At 44.4% G+C, this 17,240-nt stretch overlaps 1 protein-coding gene across 1 annotated transcript in view; it reads right to left on the bottom strand.

Annotated features, from left to right (window-relative positions):
• VASP (vasodilator stimulated phosphoprotein) overlaps nt 1–17,240 on the bottom strand; it is a 306,350-nt gene that overhangs the window by 42,077 nt on the left and 247,033 nt on the right. The window contains exon 10 of the mRNA XM_033954725.1: nt 15,898–15,943. Coding sequence (XP_033810616.1) covers nt 15,898–15,943 — 46 coding nt within the window. The remainder of the gene's footprint in view (nt 1–15,897; nt 15,944–17,240) is intronic.

Raw genomic sequence — 17,240 nt, 5'->3', positions numbered from 1 at the left:
ACCTAGAATTAGACCTACAACTACATATGGAGAAGGAAGAATATGAAATTAAGAGGAAATAATTTTATGATTCACTCCCAGAAGCTACGGGATTCTATTAAACAGACTAAGATAAAAAAATGGAAGCGAGATGAAAGAGACTATCAAGCTGGGAAGGTATATACATGGAATAAAAAAAAGTACCCCCAGTTCTAATAGTAGCTAAAAGAAAGTTGCTTTTGGCTCACCGACGGAGGAATCAGAGGTCACGAGTGGAGAATCGGGGGATACATCCTCTACTAGGACATCGGGGGATGAAGTACAAACTTTGAGAAATGCCCAGTCCAGAACAAGAGGTCGGGGTATGTCACGAGACAGAGGGACCAAGCAGAAATAGAATCCCTGGTGGTGAACATCTCTTCTAAGCCAATGACCCAACAGCAGTTAGGGGTCTTGCAGTTGGGCTTAGGATATGTGATCCAAGAACCACCAGATTTTTTTCAACTTAAAATATTTTTTACAAGTTTATACTTAAACTGCATTTGAAGATTTTTTTTCAAAGCCAAACTGGTATTGAAGAACATACAGATCTATCAGTTATTAAAAAACCATCTAAATGGACCCCACCGGGATCTATGGATCCAGTCTTAGTAACATTTCGAGAGCATGTGATGGATGTTTTGACGAAATATGAAAAGTCAGTGGACAAAGTTAAATTTCGAAGTAATCTTACATATGAGCAACATCAAGCCCTCTATCAGTTACGAGATATGGAAGAGATAACTATAACTAAGGCCGATAAGGGAAGGGCTACTGTTGTTCAAAGTAAGGAAGCATATCAGGTAGAGGCTGTATGTCAACTGAGTGATAGCGAGGCATACCTAAGACTGATTAACAATCCAGTGGAGATACTTATGAAAGAAATATTTGATTTCATTACGTCCTATTACCAAACTGGTAGTATAACATTAAAAGAATATCAATTCCTATTAGAAAAGTACACTAAGATCCCTCAGATTAGGTTTGTGCCTAAAATTCATAAAACTCTAGAAACCCCTCCAGGGAGGCCCATAGTGAACACTAGAAATAGTTTATTAGAGCCGCTCTCTAAATTTCTTGATGTATTTCTGAAAACAGCAGCTATGAAGGTCAAATCATTTTTGAAAGATTCATCCCATCTGTTGCGATTGTTGGTAGAAGATAGACAGATACAACACCGCACTTGGTTAGTCACGCTTGATGTGGTGTCTTTATACACCAAGATCCCGCAAGATGGAGCCTTAGAAGTCATCAAAGAAACACTAGATAAGCACAGATTTTTTGATGCAATTAACCAAATGGGTTATAAAATTGAGTTTTTTTGAATACGAGGGGGTATTTTACCAACAGACTCAGGGGGTGGCTATGGGGGCCATATTGGCCCCTTCGATAGCCACCCTTTAATGGGTAAATTTGAGGAGCAGGTTATCTATCCTTCTGAATACAGAAGAAAAATTCCTTTATGGAAAAGATTTCTAGATGACATCTTTTTCCTATGGGAAGGCCCTGAGAATGAATTAGTAGAATTTATAGCATGGATAAATGTCCAAAATCCAAATCTGAGATTTACAGCCTCTTATAATAGAGATAGGATAGAATTTTTGGACATTTTGATTATAAAGGAAGATTTTTGACTTAGGACCACTTTATATAGGAAACCCATAGCACGTAATGCCCTATTGCATTTTGATAGCTACCACCCTTACCGTTTGAAGTATTGCCTCCCTATTAGCCAGTTTTTAAGGGCCCGGAGAGTGTGTTCAATAGTAGAGGATTTTAAGGTAGTGGTGAGAGTTAGAGGATAGATTTGAGCAACGAGGATACCTAAGAGATCTATGCATTGTGACATTTCCATCCCTACAGATGATCATGTCAGGTTTAAAGCCTGTAGCAAATCCATTGCCCAAGGCAGGAAACTAGGTGAGAATGATGAGTCAGAGGATACCGAAAGCAGAGATGCCTACCCTGAGGAATATGAGCCCAACCAGGAGCTGGAACCCAGACTAGCTCCGCAGCCTAGTAAGAGTTAGCTCCCTTAGGAGATTTAATCAATTTCCTAATAGCAATCTGCCCAGTGACCTAGGAGGGAGCCAGAGAGCACGCAAATCAGTGCTCCAGCCATCTAAGGTAGGGAGTGGCCGTAACTCTTTTAAACAGCTCTCAAGGTCAGTGAGGCAGACAGAACACGAAGACCTGGCAGAGAGGACTCTCCAGGCCTGGCAAAGGCCAGACCTCGGCCAGGAACCTATGGAATGTGAAGATTCCACAGCCCAGGATTCAACAGAGCTAATAGTTCCAGAGGAAAGCATGGACACTGCTGAATGGGAAATGCTTGGAGCTGAATGTGTGGAATCCATGGATGTGAGTTTGGCAGTCTCCCACTAATGATTGAAGTTACTATTTTTCTGTGGGAATATCTTGTTGGGACAATTTTCTAGAGAACTATTTGTTTTGAAGGAGTTTTTCCTTTTTGCTCAGCAGTGGGGGCTGGGCTGGAAAACAGTGCTGTAGCAGTATTCAGCATTAATTAAGCTGCTACACTCCAGCTGTGTTTAAGCCAGGGAAAAGCTGGTGGAAGTTTCTTTTTGGGCTTGGGGTTTTTCTTTCTACCTGACAAACCCAATGGACTTACAGAATTGGGGAGGATTCCCCGAAGAGCTAGGGTTGGGTCTTTGTGGGTGCTTGCAAAAGCCATTGTAAAGGGGCCCGGCAATTCTGTTGCCCAACCGTTGAAAGGCTGGAGAGTTGCTTTTGCTTAAAGAAACAAAGTCTCCAATACTGCGGGATTTTTTTTCTAAAGTTTGTTTTTGTGGATAGTTGTGTAAAGATAGAAAGGTGAAGAATATTTTGTTGTTGCTTTTTTTGTGTGTTGATTTTCTGGTTTGAATCTGTGTGAAGCTACCAGCGCATTACCTAGGACTTGCATTGACTTACCTGGGACAAAACTTCAGTTTATTCACTGATTTGCAATTGACTGTTAGGAACCATTTTTGGGGAAGAAGAAAATCAGTGAAATAGTTTCCTTGTATTTTGTTTCCTATTTTTGGACAAATTAAACTTTTGGCATTAGTCTGAATAGGCTTTTGCTGGTGTTTATTGTTGTGAAGCCAAAGGACTGGGTCACTGGTAAGGTCTCCCCCACTGGGAGCCGCGCCTGGGTTGTGCTGCTATCTGTCGGCGGTCCCCTGCAGTTTCTCCGCGGATCCGGCAGGTGACAACGTACAGCATATCTACGTGCTAGATATGCCTACAGGGAGTTGTTCATACAAGAGAAAGGAGAACCAGTTGAGGACAACAGGATAGTCTGCGTACTACCTTATTCAGTGGCTACTAAGATGTTGGTTTCTTTGATAAAACAACATTGGCACATTTTATCCCTCCATATAGGGTTTGAAGAACTGCCAATGTTTGCGTTCTTAAGGGGTAGAACGATTGGCCAAATACTAAGATCTCCCAAAGGGCCAGATAGAAATCAAGCGGTTAAAGGGGAGCACATTAGATGCCAACGATGCCAATGGTGTGATACCACTATTGAAGATTATGAATGGAGAGATCCCCAAACTGGGTATATGATTAGAGCCCGAAAACATACTACTTGTAAATCTTTTGGGGTGATTTATATAATTATCTGCCCATGTAATCTAGTATACGTGGGTCGGATGAAGCGAGCTGTACATTTACGGCTCAATGAACATAAATCTAGGATAACTACAATAAGTATGCAAGCCCCTATTGTACCTCACTATATTGAGAAACAACATAAGGCAGATCAGTTTAAATAGAGGGTGATTGATGTAGTGAAAATGGAGAGAGAAGGGAATTGGGAGGAGAGATTAAACTATGTAGAACAACGGTGGATATATTGAGTGAATACAGTAATATCCCATGGTTTAAATAATGAGTTAGAATGGGCCACTCTTGTCTAGGTGGGTTGCCAAGGGGGCGCATCTGTAAATATGTCATCTTTGAAAGAAAAGAAAAGGAGATTCTAATTAAATATGTATGAATGTATAGCAAATAAGTGGTTGGAGCCGTCCTGACGTCAGACGCCGGCATGGTCTATCAGGGCGTCTGAGTTGGGAGGGTTCTTTATAAACAGGAAGTTGAAACTGCTTCCTCCATGTCTGGAGAGGGAATTGGTCTGTTCAGAATGGAGTGTGAGATATGAGGTAAACAAAAGGGAAATGTTTAAAATAAATAGGAACGAGTTTTTTGATGGGTTTTTTTTTAAGTTCAATAAAGTTTTATTGTTTCAAAAAAGTACAAAAGTAACAATGTACAGTAACAAGAAAAAGGGTAAATACGGAAGTGCAGGCATAATCAGTTCAATCGAACAGTAAGGCCTACATAACAGATGATATGAATGACTAGGAAAGGACAAAAATGTCGTATAGTAATAAGAACAACCCAAGTATGTACTCAGTTCAAATGTGAGGAGATAAGGAAACATTTAATAAAAGCTTCCAGGTGTGCTCGAATGAACATAGGGATTTATTTTTGAGGGCCGCAGCCCTCTCAAACTTGGCTGTGACACAGATCATATTCCACCACATGGAGTAAGTCACCAATGAGACATTTTTCCAGTTTTGTAATATTAATTTAATGGCCAATTGCAACAATAAGTTGAAGAGCTTCGAGTCACCCTCAGTCAGAGCGAATTTAAGTTGGTGAGTGCCGAGAATGACAATGGCAGGGATAAGTGGCAAAATATCTCGCTCATGGTTTTCCAGATGGATTGCCAAAATGGGTTAATCAAAGGACAATGAAAAAGTTGATGTAAAAAGGTACCTGTTTCTTTGGCGCAGGACCAACAGTGTCCAGATTCGGAAGATTTAAAATGAGACAACTTATGCGGAGTCCACACAGCTCTGTGCAGTACAAAGAAGACAGACTGTTTGAGTGTTGAAGAACAAGAGTTACGCGTTAATGATAGCCACACTTATTTCCAAGAGTCCACCATAGGAGAAATTTGCAGGTCAAATTCCCATGTGTGTTCAGTACCAGTTGGTTGACGGTAAAGTTCTGCCTGTAGCCATTTATACCAGAGGGACGCACAGCCTTTGGCGGTTTGCAGTGTAGAATACAGAGACAATAGGCTGGGTGTTTCAGTGACGAGATGTGACTTACGCATAGAGGAAGACAGACAGTGTATCAGTTGGATCCAGCGAAAGTGTTGATTATTGTTGAGATGATAGCGTTGCTGTAGTTGGCTAAAGGTCATCCAGGAGTTGACCCCTCTGAGATCTTGGACAGTCCATATACCACATCCTTGCCATTCAGACCAGCAAATAGGTTCATTCTGTATCTTAAAGTTACAGTGGAGCAGACATGGTAAATAACCAGGGATGAGACAGAAATTTCTCAATCATTCCAACTGCGAGTTTTGCACTGTGTAGGATGGGATTTGCAGATTTGGGAATGTGTTGGAATGGTAGGAGGTGTAAAGGTTGGGGAGCGCAGCAGGACAACTCTCATGACAGCCATATTGATGAGTAATCAGCAAAGGGTAACAGAAACCAGTAAGAAGACTGTTGCATGATGAAGGCAATATTATACTTGTGAAAATCAGGGAAGTTGACTCCCCCACATCCTTTATTAGCCTTTGATTTGTGTAACGCGATTCTTGGAGGTTTGGAACACCACAAAAAGGCAGTAAGAAGTTTTTCAACTGTAGCATAGAAGGTGGTGGGAAGTAGAGTTGGTATCATATTCAGTCTTCCCCACCACGTGAGCCGTAAAGGTGTCCAACGTGATAAAAGGTCTTTGATAATGGAGGTTAGTTTCGTCACATTCAGCAAGATGGTTTTGTCAATTGTGGGTGCAAAGTAGATACCCAGATATTTTAGTGCAGTATCAGACCAAGTAAAATCAATGCGCTGAAGTTCATGTTTGACCTCAGGATGATTGAGAGGCATAATTTCCGATTTAGATTGATTAAGTTTATAACCAGACACAGTGGCATACGCAGAGATGGTTTGGAGGATGTGAGATAGAGAGTCAGGAGTGGTATAAAGCAGTATATCATCAGCATAAGCCGAGTATTTGATGAGAACAGAGCCCTTTGTTATGCCACAAATGTTTGAATTGTTCTTGATGCAGAGTAGAAGTGGCTCCAATGCAATATTAAAGAGTAAGGGAGACAGTGGACATCCTTGGCGAGTGCCACGACTGAGATGAAAAGGAGCCGATAATTGACTGTTTATCAAGATTTTAGTAGAGGGAGAGGTGTATAAGACTTTAATCATGTTGATAGCAGGCTCAGAGAAACCAAAACGCTGTAAGGCGTGGAATAGAAAAATCCATTCCACCCTGTCAAAAGCCTTCTCGGCATCTAATCCAATAGCGATGTGAGGTGCATCCAGAGTTTCCACATTTTTGAGGATGTTGAAGAAGAGTCTCGTGTTGTTGTGTGATAAGCGTCCATGCATAAATCTAGTTTGTTCATATGAAATCAACTTGGGGAGGATTCTTTGCAATCTACCTGCAAGGATTTTCGCATAAAGCTTAGCATCTACATTTATCATGGATAGAGGTTGATAGCTTTGAACTTGTTTGTCTTTGCCAGCTTTAGGTAAGACAACTATCACAGCTTCAGTAAAAGAACCACAAACAGCTTGAGTTTGAATCAGATAGTTAAACAGACCCAGCAGTTGAGGAAAAAGAGGAGATTGGAAGGCAAGGTAAAACTCCACTGGGAAGCCGTCTGGGCCGGGTTTTTTTCCTTTGGCCATGTCTGATAGAGCTGCAGTAAGTTCGACTTCAGTAAAAGGTGAGCAAAATAGATCATTATCACCGTCAGTGATCACAGGTCCCTCCAATTGGTTGAAGAAAGTGTCAATGTCACTGATAGTGGGCGATTGCGATGTGTATAACTCCTGGTAGTATTCATGAAATCTGGCCAATATACGGTCATCTTTGGACTTTATGGATGTTATATAGGTCCGTTCTGATTGTGACTTTAAATAATTGACCAATAAATGGCCTGAAGTGTCGTGTTCTGCATAATAAGTCGCCTCTCTCATGAATAAAGTCTTACCTGCCGAGTTCGCCAGCAGATTATTGTATTGAAGGCGTAACTTCATCAGTTGATCAAAGAGAGCATTATTAGTCGGGTCAGCGCAGAAAAGAGATTCAAGGGATTGAATCTGAGATTCTAAGGAAGAACGGAGTTGTGCAGAAATTTTATTCTTCTTGGATTTGTAAGAAATAATTATGCCACCCAAGTAGGCTTTGAGCGTGTCCCAGAGGGTAGTCCAGCAAGTATGATCCACTGAGTTGAATAGAAAAAATTATTTAATGCTGTTCGTGACAAGGTTCACAAATTCAGGATCATCAAGGAGTGTTGAGTCGAATCTCCAACAGGGTTTCAATGGCGTAGAACCAATAGAGCCAAGTTCCATGCTGATCAAGGCATAGTCAGACACAGTAATAGGATGAATATGTGTACTGGAAACGCAGGGTAATAATGATGCAGATACCAGAAAAAGTCAATTCTTGAGAAAGAAGAATGTGGTGAGGAAAAAAAAGTAAATTTGTGTGTGTCCGGGTGGGTAATTCCCCATGGGTCACATAGATTCAGATGTTGAATTATGTCGGAGAAATCCAGCCAAGCCTTAGTAGATTTGTGAGGAGCAGATGATTTCCTATCCCAGTCAGGGTCCAGGGTGAGATTAAAGTCACCTCCAACGAGTGAAGGAATTGCGCCCATAGCAGTGACTGAGTACAGGTCATTGGTGAGGCCCCACTTGGAGTATTGTGTTCAGTTTTGGAGACCGTATCTGGCGAAAGACGTAAGAAGACTTGAGGCGGTCCAGATGAGGGCGACGAAAATGATAGGAGGCTTGCGCCAGAAGACGTATGAGGAGAGACTGGAAGCCCTGAATATGTATACCCTAGAGGAAAGGAGAGACAGGGGAGATATGATTCAGACGTTCAAATACTTAAAGGGTATTAACGTAGAACAAAATCTTTTCCAGAGAAAGGAAAATGGTAAAACCAGAGGACATAATTTGAGGTTGAGGGGTGGTAGATTCAGGGGCAATGTTAGGAAATTCTACTTTACGGAGAGGGTGGTGGATGCCTGGAATGCGCTCCCGAGAGAGGTGGTGGAGAGTAAAACTGTGACTGAGTTCAAAGAAGCGTGGGATGAACACAGAAGATTTAGAATCAGAAAATAATATTAAAGATTGAACTAGGCCAGTTACTGGGCAGACTTGTACGGTCTGTGTCTGTGCATGGCCGTTTGGAGGAGGATGGGCAGAGGAGGGCTTCAATGGCTGGGAGGGTGTAGATGGGCTGGAGTAAGTCTTAACAGAGATTTCGGCAGTTGGAACCCAAGCACAGTACCGGGTAAAGCTTTGGATTCTCGCCCAGAAATAGCTAAGAAGAAAAAAAAAAAAATTTAAATTGAATCAGGTTGGGCAGACTGGATGGACCATTCGGGTCTTTATCTGCCGTCATCTACTATGTTACTATGTTACTATGTTACTATGAGTTTGCCAGGTCATGAAAAAAGTCAGGGCAGTCTTTGTTGGGAGCATAGATGTTGAATATTGCTAAAGACGAGTGTTGAAAAGAGAGGGTGACTCTCACCCATCTGCCCTCAGTGTCACAGGCTTGATCAGTGACTATAAGGTCAGGATGTCTCCTAATAAGTAGAATAACCCCATTTTTCTTATCTTTGGAAGGTGAAAAAAAAGGGGGTAAAGCCCAGTTGCAAGTGAATTTTGAGGCTTCCTGTGCATCAAGGTGCGTTTCTTGCAGAAGGACAACGTCCGGGTGGAACTGGGATATATACTGAGATATTTTTACCTTTTTTAACGGGTTATGCAATCCTTTCACATTAAGCAAGATACAGTTAAGAGGCATAATAAAAGGATAATACAATAAGTATAAATACTGTACATATGATCAAAACATGAGCAGCACTTCCATATAATGTACACTCTCTATGCCAAGGAGCAATCATATGGCAAAAAGAATAGACCAACGGGTCAATGAGTGAGGGAAAAATAGCAAGCATGAACGAGTACCAGCAAACCAATGCATATAACAACACAATTATAATGAACTAGTCTTTAAGCCCGTTACATTAACGGGTGCTAGAATACTGTTCACCCTCTATGTTGCCCCTTCCATTCACTGCCCTCTCTTCTCTTTCTATCTCTCTCTTTCTCTCCCATATGGCCTCTCTCCATCTCCTCCTTCCTTTTGCCTTGGTTTGGCATACCTTCCTCCTTCCCTCCAAGGCATTCTCTCCCCCTCTGCTCCCTTTCCTCATTTAACTACTTCATTGGTCAGCAGCAGCATTCACAATTCATTGCTGTTGCTGGCTTCAGGTCTTTCTCTCTGGCCGGTCCTGTCTTCATGAAAACAGGAAGTAGGCAGGACCGGCCAGAGAGGAAGGCCTGAAGCCAGCAACAGCAGCGAATTGTAAACGCTGCTGCTGCCTGAAGCACCCGAGGCAGACGCTTCTCTCCCCTCCCAGCCCAACCCCCGCTGACTCTGCGACCCTCCCAGCAAGATGACTTTAATATCAAACCTCCCTCCAGCGTTGGCAGTAGCTGCACGTTAAACAGGCTGCTTCTGCTTTATTCTGCCGTTGAGGCTCTCTGTTGCGTCATTGATGACGTAATCAGTGAAGCGGCAAAGGGACTCAACTGCAGGAGAAAGGCCGAAGCAGCCTGTTTAACGTGCAGCGAGTGCCAACGCTGGAGGGATGTTTGTACCGGTGCAGAAGCGATATGTCTCTCCCCCTCCAGTACCTGTGCAGCACTTTGCTGCGGCGCATCCTCCCATGGGGGGGGGGGGTTTGCACAGTGTGAGCGGGTGAGAGCGGCGATCTCCAGTTGGGGGTGGAGGGGGGGAGAGCGGCGATCACCAGTTGGGGGGGTTGCACAGTGTGAGCGGGTGAGAGCGGCGATCTCCAGTTGGGGGGGGAGGGGGGGAGAGCGGCGATCTCCAGTTGGGGGGGTTGCACAGTGGGAGCGGGTGGGAGCGGCGATCTCCAGTTGGGGGGGAAGGGGGGGAGAGCGGCGATCTCCAGTTGGGGGGGTTTGCACAGTGGGAGCGGGTGAGAGCGGCGATCTCCAGTTGGGGGGGGAGGGGGTTGAGAGCAGCGATCTCCAGTTGGGGGGGGGGTTTGCACAGTGGGAGCCGGGTGAGAGCGGCGATCTCCAGTTGGGTTTTTTTTATTTTTTTTGTTTTAAGTTGAAAGCCGGCGCTGCAGCTCCTTTCTCGATCCTGGTGCAGTTCGAGAGAGGAGCCGATACCATTGACAGTGAGAGGCGGGGGTGAGGAAGGCCGCTGCAGCTGTGTAATTTTTTATTTTTATTTGAAAGCCGCTGTGAGCAAGTGATGACGTAAAACCCGCGCATGCGCAATCGTGTTTTCGCGACGGATCAGGGAACACGTTTTTTTTAGTGCGCATGCGCGGCTTACCATTTTATTATATTAGATACACAAGTTGATGCGAGTGTAAAGGCAGTAACAGTGAATATGAGTTATGCAGAGAGAATCTCTATCAGGGAATAAGAGGCAGTAGCGAAACAGACAGAAGAATGTTGGTATCTACATATGGAATAAGAGATTACTAAGAATGAAATATTACCACAAGGAGAGGGCAGGTGAGGCAAGTCAAATAACGGAAAGCACTGATGTTGCAATAGAAAGTATAAGAAAAGTACCATCAGATTAAAGAGAGCAGTTTGTATAAAGAAAAACAGTTATACATGAGAAGCCAAAGGGAGGATTTAAGAAAAGTTAGTTAGGAGAAAGAAAAAGTGCAGCCACATCAGCAGAAAATAGAGCTGAAGAATAAGAATGAATAGAAAGGAGAGCTAAAATAGGAGAAGATAACACAGAGATACCAAAATGAAACAGGAGCCGGCAGGCTCACTACCACGTGCAGTAATGAAGACTAGAAAAATCATATGAACAGTCAAGTAGCGTCAATCGTGCTAGGAGAGATAGATTCCAGGTAATCACCAAGCAAGTTCGGGTCCGTGAAGTCTTTAGTACGGTTCTGTATGGTGAGCCTCAAGCGAGTGGGGTAAAACATCCCGAAGCGAGCGTTGAGAGCTTTGAGGCGGGGTCTGTATTCAAGCAGCTGCTTCCGTAGATGTGCAGATGTCTTGTTCAAATCTGGAGCAAACAACAGGTTCCGACCTTCAAACTTCAACGGCGCCTTCGGTTTTGCCTTTTGCATGATCTTAATAGTTTGATTAAAGCAAAGAAGGCTTAATATAATTGGTCTCAGGAAATTCTTATGAGGTGTATGCTGTGAGTTGATGCGGTGGGCGGCTTCGATCTCAAAAGGCTGTATGAAGGTTATGTCAAGAAAGGTAGGTATAGTATCCTGCAAAAATTTGATTAGATTTTGGCCTTCCCGACCCTCCGATAATCTAAGATATGAATATTTCTCTTACGGGCCCTGTCGTTCGCCTTGTCCAGATCTTTCTCCAACTGCACCACGCGTTTAAGATGGCGCTGCAAATCTTTTACATTCTCGTCCATGGCGCGCTGCTTCGTCTCAAGAGACTCCACGCGGGTACAGGATTGGAGAACATCCGTTTTCATGATGGACACATCTTGCTTAATGTCCTCGATGCTGGTATTCGTTTCTGAGAGCATGTCTTTTAGTGCACGAATATCCTCTATTAGAACGGTCATCGGGACTTCCTCCGATTTCGAGGCCTGCAGTTTTGAAGGAGAAGGAGGATCAATTTTCGTGCGTTTACCGCTTTTGGATGCCAACATCGTTATCAAACAAAGGAGAATGCGTCCAGCACCCGCTGTGAGTAATTAGGAGGAAAGATGTCTATATTGAAAAAGCGTATTCTTAATTTTAAAGCAGTGGTTTGCCGGAGCTCAAATTCAAGCCGCCATTTCTCCTGAAGCTCAGTAGCGCTACCCCCCTGGGTTTTATAAGATGGAAAATACAAATAATTTATTCCGTTTTTATTGCAGGGAGTGATAGCCTTGAAAAAACCGTTTGTTATTACATGGGTGAAACATATCGGTTATCTCTCCTTTCTGTTGAGCTGAGACCGGATGCTAAATAACTTAAAGCTAAGTAAAATTAAGTTTTATTAATATGTTGAAATTAAATAAGAAAATAAGAAAGTAGAAAAGAAAACGGAAAAAGTTAAAGTATTAAAGATCTGATGACGATTTGAGGCATAAAGCCGCCCACAATGAGAGCATATTGAGTGGGGAGGTGGCCTCGCTGACTATATACTAGTCATTAAGCCTGTTATATTAACGGGTGCTAGAATATGTCTATCTGTCTTTCTTTCTTTCTATGTCTCTCTCTGCCCCACTATCTGTCTGTCTTTCTTTCTGTCTGTCTCTCTCCCTGGCCCCCTTTGTCTGTCTGTGTTTATTTCTTTCTGTCTCTCTCCCTGCCTGCTGTCTTTCATTCTTGTGCGCTGCCTGCCTGGCCCTCTTTTGTCTCCCCCCCCCAAAACAAACCAAGATTGCTCCCTGGCCCCCTTTCCCTTCCCCCCTCCCCCACTTCCCTGTGCAGCAACAGCATCCCCCCCCTTCCCTGTGCAGCAGCATTTCCCCTTCCCAGTACAGCAGAATTCCCCCACACTTCCCTGTACAGAAGCAGCATTCTCTCCTTCCCTGAGCAGCAACATTCCCCCCTTTCCCTGTGTAGCAGCAGCATTCCCCCCTTCCCTGTGCACCCATCCCTAGCCTGCTCCCCCTGTTCCCTTCCCCTGTCCATCAGCATTCATTTCCTGTTCCCCATGTGCATACGCTCTACTTGCCTCAAAGAAAAGCGCTGCACCGCGCTGTTGCTGGCCTCGGTGTCTTCTCTACACTGCGGCCAACTCTAGCAGAAACAGGAAGTTGTGAGAGGGCGGGCCAAAGTGGTGAGAAGATAGTGAGGCCAGTGGCAGCACAGCGCAGCGCTTTTCAGTTAAATGCTGTGAGTAGGCGAGAGGGAGGAGGGGGAAAAATAGATGGCGGCAGGGGGTTTGGAGGTCGGGGCACGTGCGGCAAGCTGCCGCTCGCGTCTGAAGATTTTAAAAAGGCGCTTGGCATTGGGGCGCGTGCAGCAAGCCGCCGCTCGCGCCTGAAGATTTTAAAAGCTCCCCTGGATCGGTCTGCCTTGCTCCTTACCTTAGTATATTTTTAAGTTGAAAGACGCGGCGGCGGCGGCGGCTCCTCGCAGGAGCAGGGCAGACCGAAGAACAGCACGGCCGACAGCCGCCGCGTCCGACATCCACCTCGGGGGAGGAGAGAGAGTGTTTCGCACGCATGCGCACTCCTATCTGAGGTGCCCTACAGCGCACGGAAAACGGAACACGCGATGAGAGTGCGCATGCGCGGCTTAGCCTTTTATTATATTAGATATAAAAAAACATTGGCGTGATTGAGGTGTGAAAATATATGGTAATAGACCGTATATTTTGGAATTACTGATACAATATTGCCTCATTGTGTAATATTCTAACAAATTGAAGGCCGTCTAAACTATTTTATGTGAGGCATCATTACAGGACACTCCTACCACTGCCCACAAGGCCTGGAGCCCATCATAACACAATTCTCAACTAGACTGGCAATTCTGTGTATAGTTGCCCAGTTAGTCCATGTCAACAAGGACGGGCTTAGCCAGGTAGGTTCAAAGATGCACTGAGGAGACAAGTTCAGAACTGGATCAGCTTGGCCTTTATGGTCGGAGCTAGTTGTGCATTTTATTTCCACACCAAGGGTTCCATTGCATCCTTTGATAATCATCAGATATTTATTCAAAAGCAGAATGTCTTCATATATGCAGGCAATGTACTCTGCATATCACGTCTGCATTCCCTTGCCTGAGTCCTGATGTAAGATGGTCATGCCTCCTCTGAACACACTCAACACAGCCATTAGCAGTTCTAGTATAGGCTCTCCCCACTTTCCCATCACCAAGCTGAACACTGGGAACTGCTAGCTTGGTCTGGCCTGCAGGAGGTAGAACCAATAAAGGCAGATACAGGTACAATAGCACAGGAGGCAAAGAGGAATGACTAGCAAGAGTTTAGGGAACATTCCATGAAGCTTAAGGACAGTGAAGAAAAAGGGAATGAAACTGAGCCCTCAGGAACTCCTGCTGCATGGGTCAGGGAGTCAACTTCCAGGAGCTCATGCTGCATTAGAAAAAATCTTTCTGGTTTGAGTTAGCCCCTTTATAACGCTCCTCCAGCATTTGTCCTTCTCTTCACTACATCTCTGTCTGTGTCCCAGGTGCCTCACACTTCCTGCCCCCAATAGTACTCCTCTGAACACCCTGCAAGCTGGCAGTACCAATGGACCCAGTCTCTTAATTCTATGTCAAGGGATACCTCAACAGATTCGGAGCTGGCATCTGGGACTTGCTGCTCCTGTGTATAGTGTTAGCCCTGGTGGAGATAAAGAGGAATCAATGGCAGGGTGGGGGACAAAAGAAAGTACCACCAAGGAAAAGAGAACTCTCAGATCCTCTGGTGTTTGCAGGAAACCAATGTGGCTTCCTGGAAGCACTTTAGAAGCCTGGCAACAGGAAAACAAAATGCTTCCAGTACAACTAACCTCACCCCTTTTCAAGATCATTCTTACTTTGTACATAATTGTTGTACCTCCCTGTCTCCCCTAATGTTCTCCATTCCTTTCAACTAGTTTTAATATTAAATCCCACATATTGTACTTTCTGTACCTGAATATAACTCACCTTGAGCTAAATCTGAAAAAGGTGTGAGCTAAATCAAAAATTTCTCTACTGAAATTTCAATCAGAAACTGTGAACTAAGAACACAGGAAAAAATCTGTGCCACTGAAGAATGATGTGATTAAGAAAAACCTCAATGTGAAGAGCAGAATGCAGATCCCATTTTCTCAGACCAGTTTGCTTAGCCCTCTAGAGACCAGGAGACAAAATACAGTACTGTGTGGCAATTGTCAAAATTAGGCCGCTACATATCAGATGAACTGAATTAACTAGGACAGAGAGGAATATATGTTTCGTGATTTCCATGTGTCACCTAGCTGATAACACCTTGTCACTTTAATGTGTTCTTTACTGTATTCTGTTCCAAGAAGAAAACTTTATAGTGTTCCTCACTTCTTTTAATCAATCACAGGTAGAGCACCCCTTGTAATAACAAATCAAAGCTGGAACCCCTTTCCCCCAACCAGTGGCGTAGCCAGACAGTTTTGGGCATGCCTGAGCCCAACGTGGGTGGACATCTGTCTCTTTCCCTCCCTTCTCCACCCCACCAGCCTGTGTAGCTGGCTCTCTCTCTCTTCCCCCCCTTTCCCCTCCCCCCTCTCATTCCCTCCCTTCCCCCTTCAGCCCATGCAGAAGACTCTCTCTTCCTCCCTTCCCACCTCCTAGCCCTTGCAGCAAATTCTCTCTCTCCTTCCCTTCCCACCCTCTACAGCCCATGAAGCCTTTCCCTCCCTTTCCACCCCTCCAGCCCATGCAGCAGATTCTCTCTACCCCCTCCTTTCCCACCCTACCCCCAGCCTATGTACTATTTTTTCAGGTCGTCAGCAGCGGTTCCTACACACTGCCAGCGGCTGACCCAAAAGCCTTCTCTCTGACGCACAATGCAAACGTGTCAGAGGAAGGATTTCTGAGTCAACCACCGGCAGCATGTAAAACTGCTGCCAGCGTCCTGTAGTTACTTGTTGACCGGGTTTGAAACCAATCTGGGTGGGCCAGGCCAACAGCAAGTTGCAGCTGGAATATCCACCTATCAATTATACCTGAATGAGTCTTCCTGTACCTCTCCCCCCCTCTAATAAACTATGACTGAAACAAACTTCTCCCTCATGCAAACAAGTACAGTAATGGATCCCCCTCCAGTATCTTGAACAAGGCTTGGTCATTGAATATTCCTCTGTTACCTGGGCAATGTGGTGCTGACTTTCTCCCATGGTCTCCTTATTGAATCTGCAGAGGGAAAAGATGGAAAAATATGTGAAAAATTCACCAGGTAAGTGGATGATCTGTATTTAATCTAGTATGTACATGTTAACAGGTACAGTATACATTGTGTCTAACCTGCTGTCACAACTCAGTTCATTGTATCTGTGTGAGTTGCATGAGTAGACACAGAGCTCCTCACTATAGCTGTGTTATTACCACCGTCCTCTGAATTTCACTTGTCTGAAAAAAATTCTAGAATTTCCAGACTTCTAGTTCTAGCCTTTGTTTCTATTATTTTGTTGAACATCTATGTTTGGATGGCAGAGGTACATAAGAATTGCCGCTGCTGAGTCAGACCAGTGGTCCATCATGCCCAGCAATCTGCTCATGCGGCAGCCCTATGGTCAAAGACCAGTGCCCTAACTGAGACTAGCCCTACCTGCGTACGTTCTGGTTCAGCAGGAACTTGTCTAACTTTGTCTTGAATCCCTGGAGGGTGTTTTCCCCTATGACAGACATTCCAGTTTTCTACCACTCTCTAGGCAAAGAAGAACTTCCTTACATTATTACGTATGGAATCTATCCCCTTTCAACTTTAGAGAGTGCCCTCTCATTCTCCCTACCTTGGAGAGGGTGAACAACCTATCCTTATCTACTAAGTCTACCCCTTTCAGTACATTGAATGTTTCGATCATGTCCCCTCTCAATCTCCTCTGTTTGAGGGAGAAGAGGCCAAGTTTTTCTAATCTTTTGCCGTACGGCAGCTCCTCCAACCCCGTAACCATCTTAGTCGCTCTTCTCTGGACCCTTTCGAGTAGTACCGTGTCTTCATGTACGGCGACCAGTGCTGGACATAATACTCCAAGTGAGAGCGCACCATGGCCCGGTACAGCGGCATGATAACCTTCTCCGATCTGTTTGTGATCCCCTTATTTATCATTCCTAGCATTCTGTTTGCCCTTTTCACTGCTGCTGCACATTGCTTGGATGGCTTCATTGACTTGTCGATCAGAACTCCCAAGCCTCTTTCCTGGGAGGTCTCTCCAAGTACCGCCCCAGACATCCTGTATTCGTGCATGAGATTTTTGCTACCAACATGTATCACTTTAAACTTATCCACGTTGAACTTCATCTGCCATGTCGATGCCCATTCCTCGAGCCTGATTATGTCACGTTGCAGATTTTCGTAATCCCCCTGTGTCTTCCCTACTCTGAATAACTTTGTATCGTCCACAAATTTAATCACCTCGCTCGTCATACCTATGTCCAGATTATTTATAAAGATGTTGAAGAGCACGGGTCCAAGCACTGAGCCCTGCGG

Source organism: Geotrypetes seraphini, chromosome 8 (assembly GCF_902459505.1).
Source record: "Geotrypetes seraphini chromosome 8, aGeoSer1.1, whole genome shotgun sequence".
Classification (NCBI taxonomy): Eukaryota; Metazoa; Chordata; class Amphibia; order Gymnophiona; family Dermophiidae; genus Geotrypetes; species Geotrypetes seraphini.
This window is presented reverse-complemented; position numbering and strand designations above follow the sequence as displayed.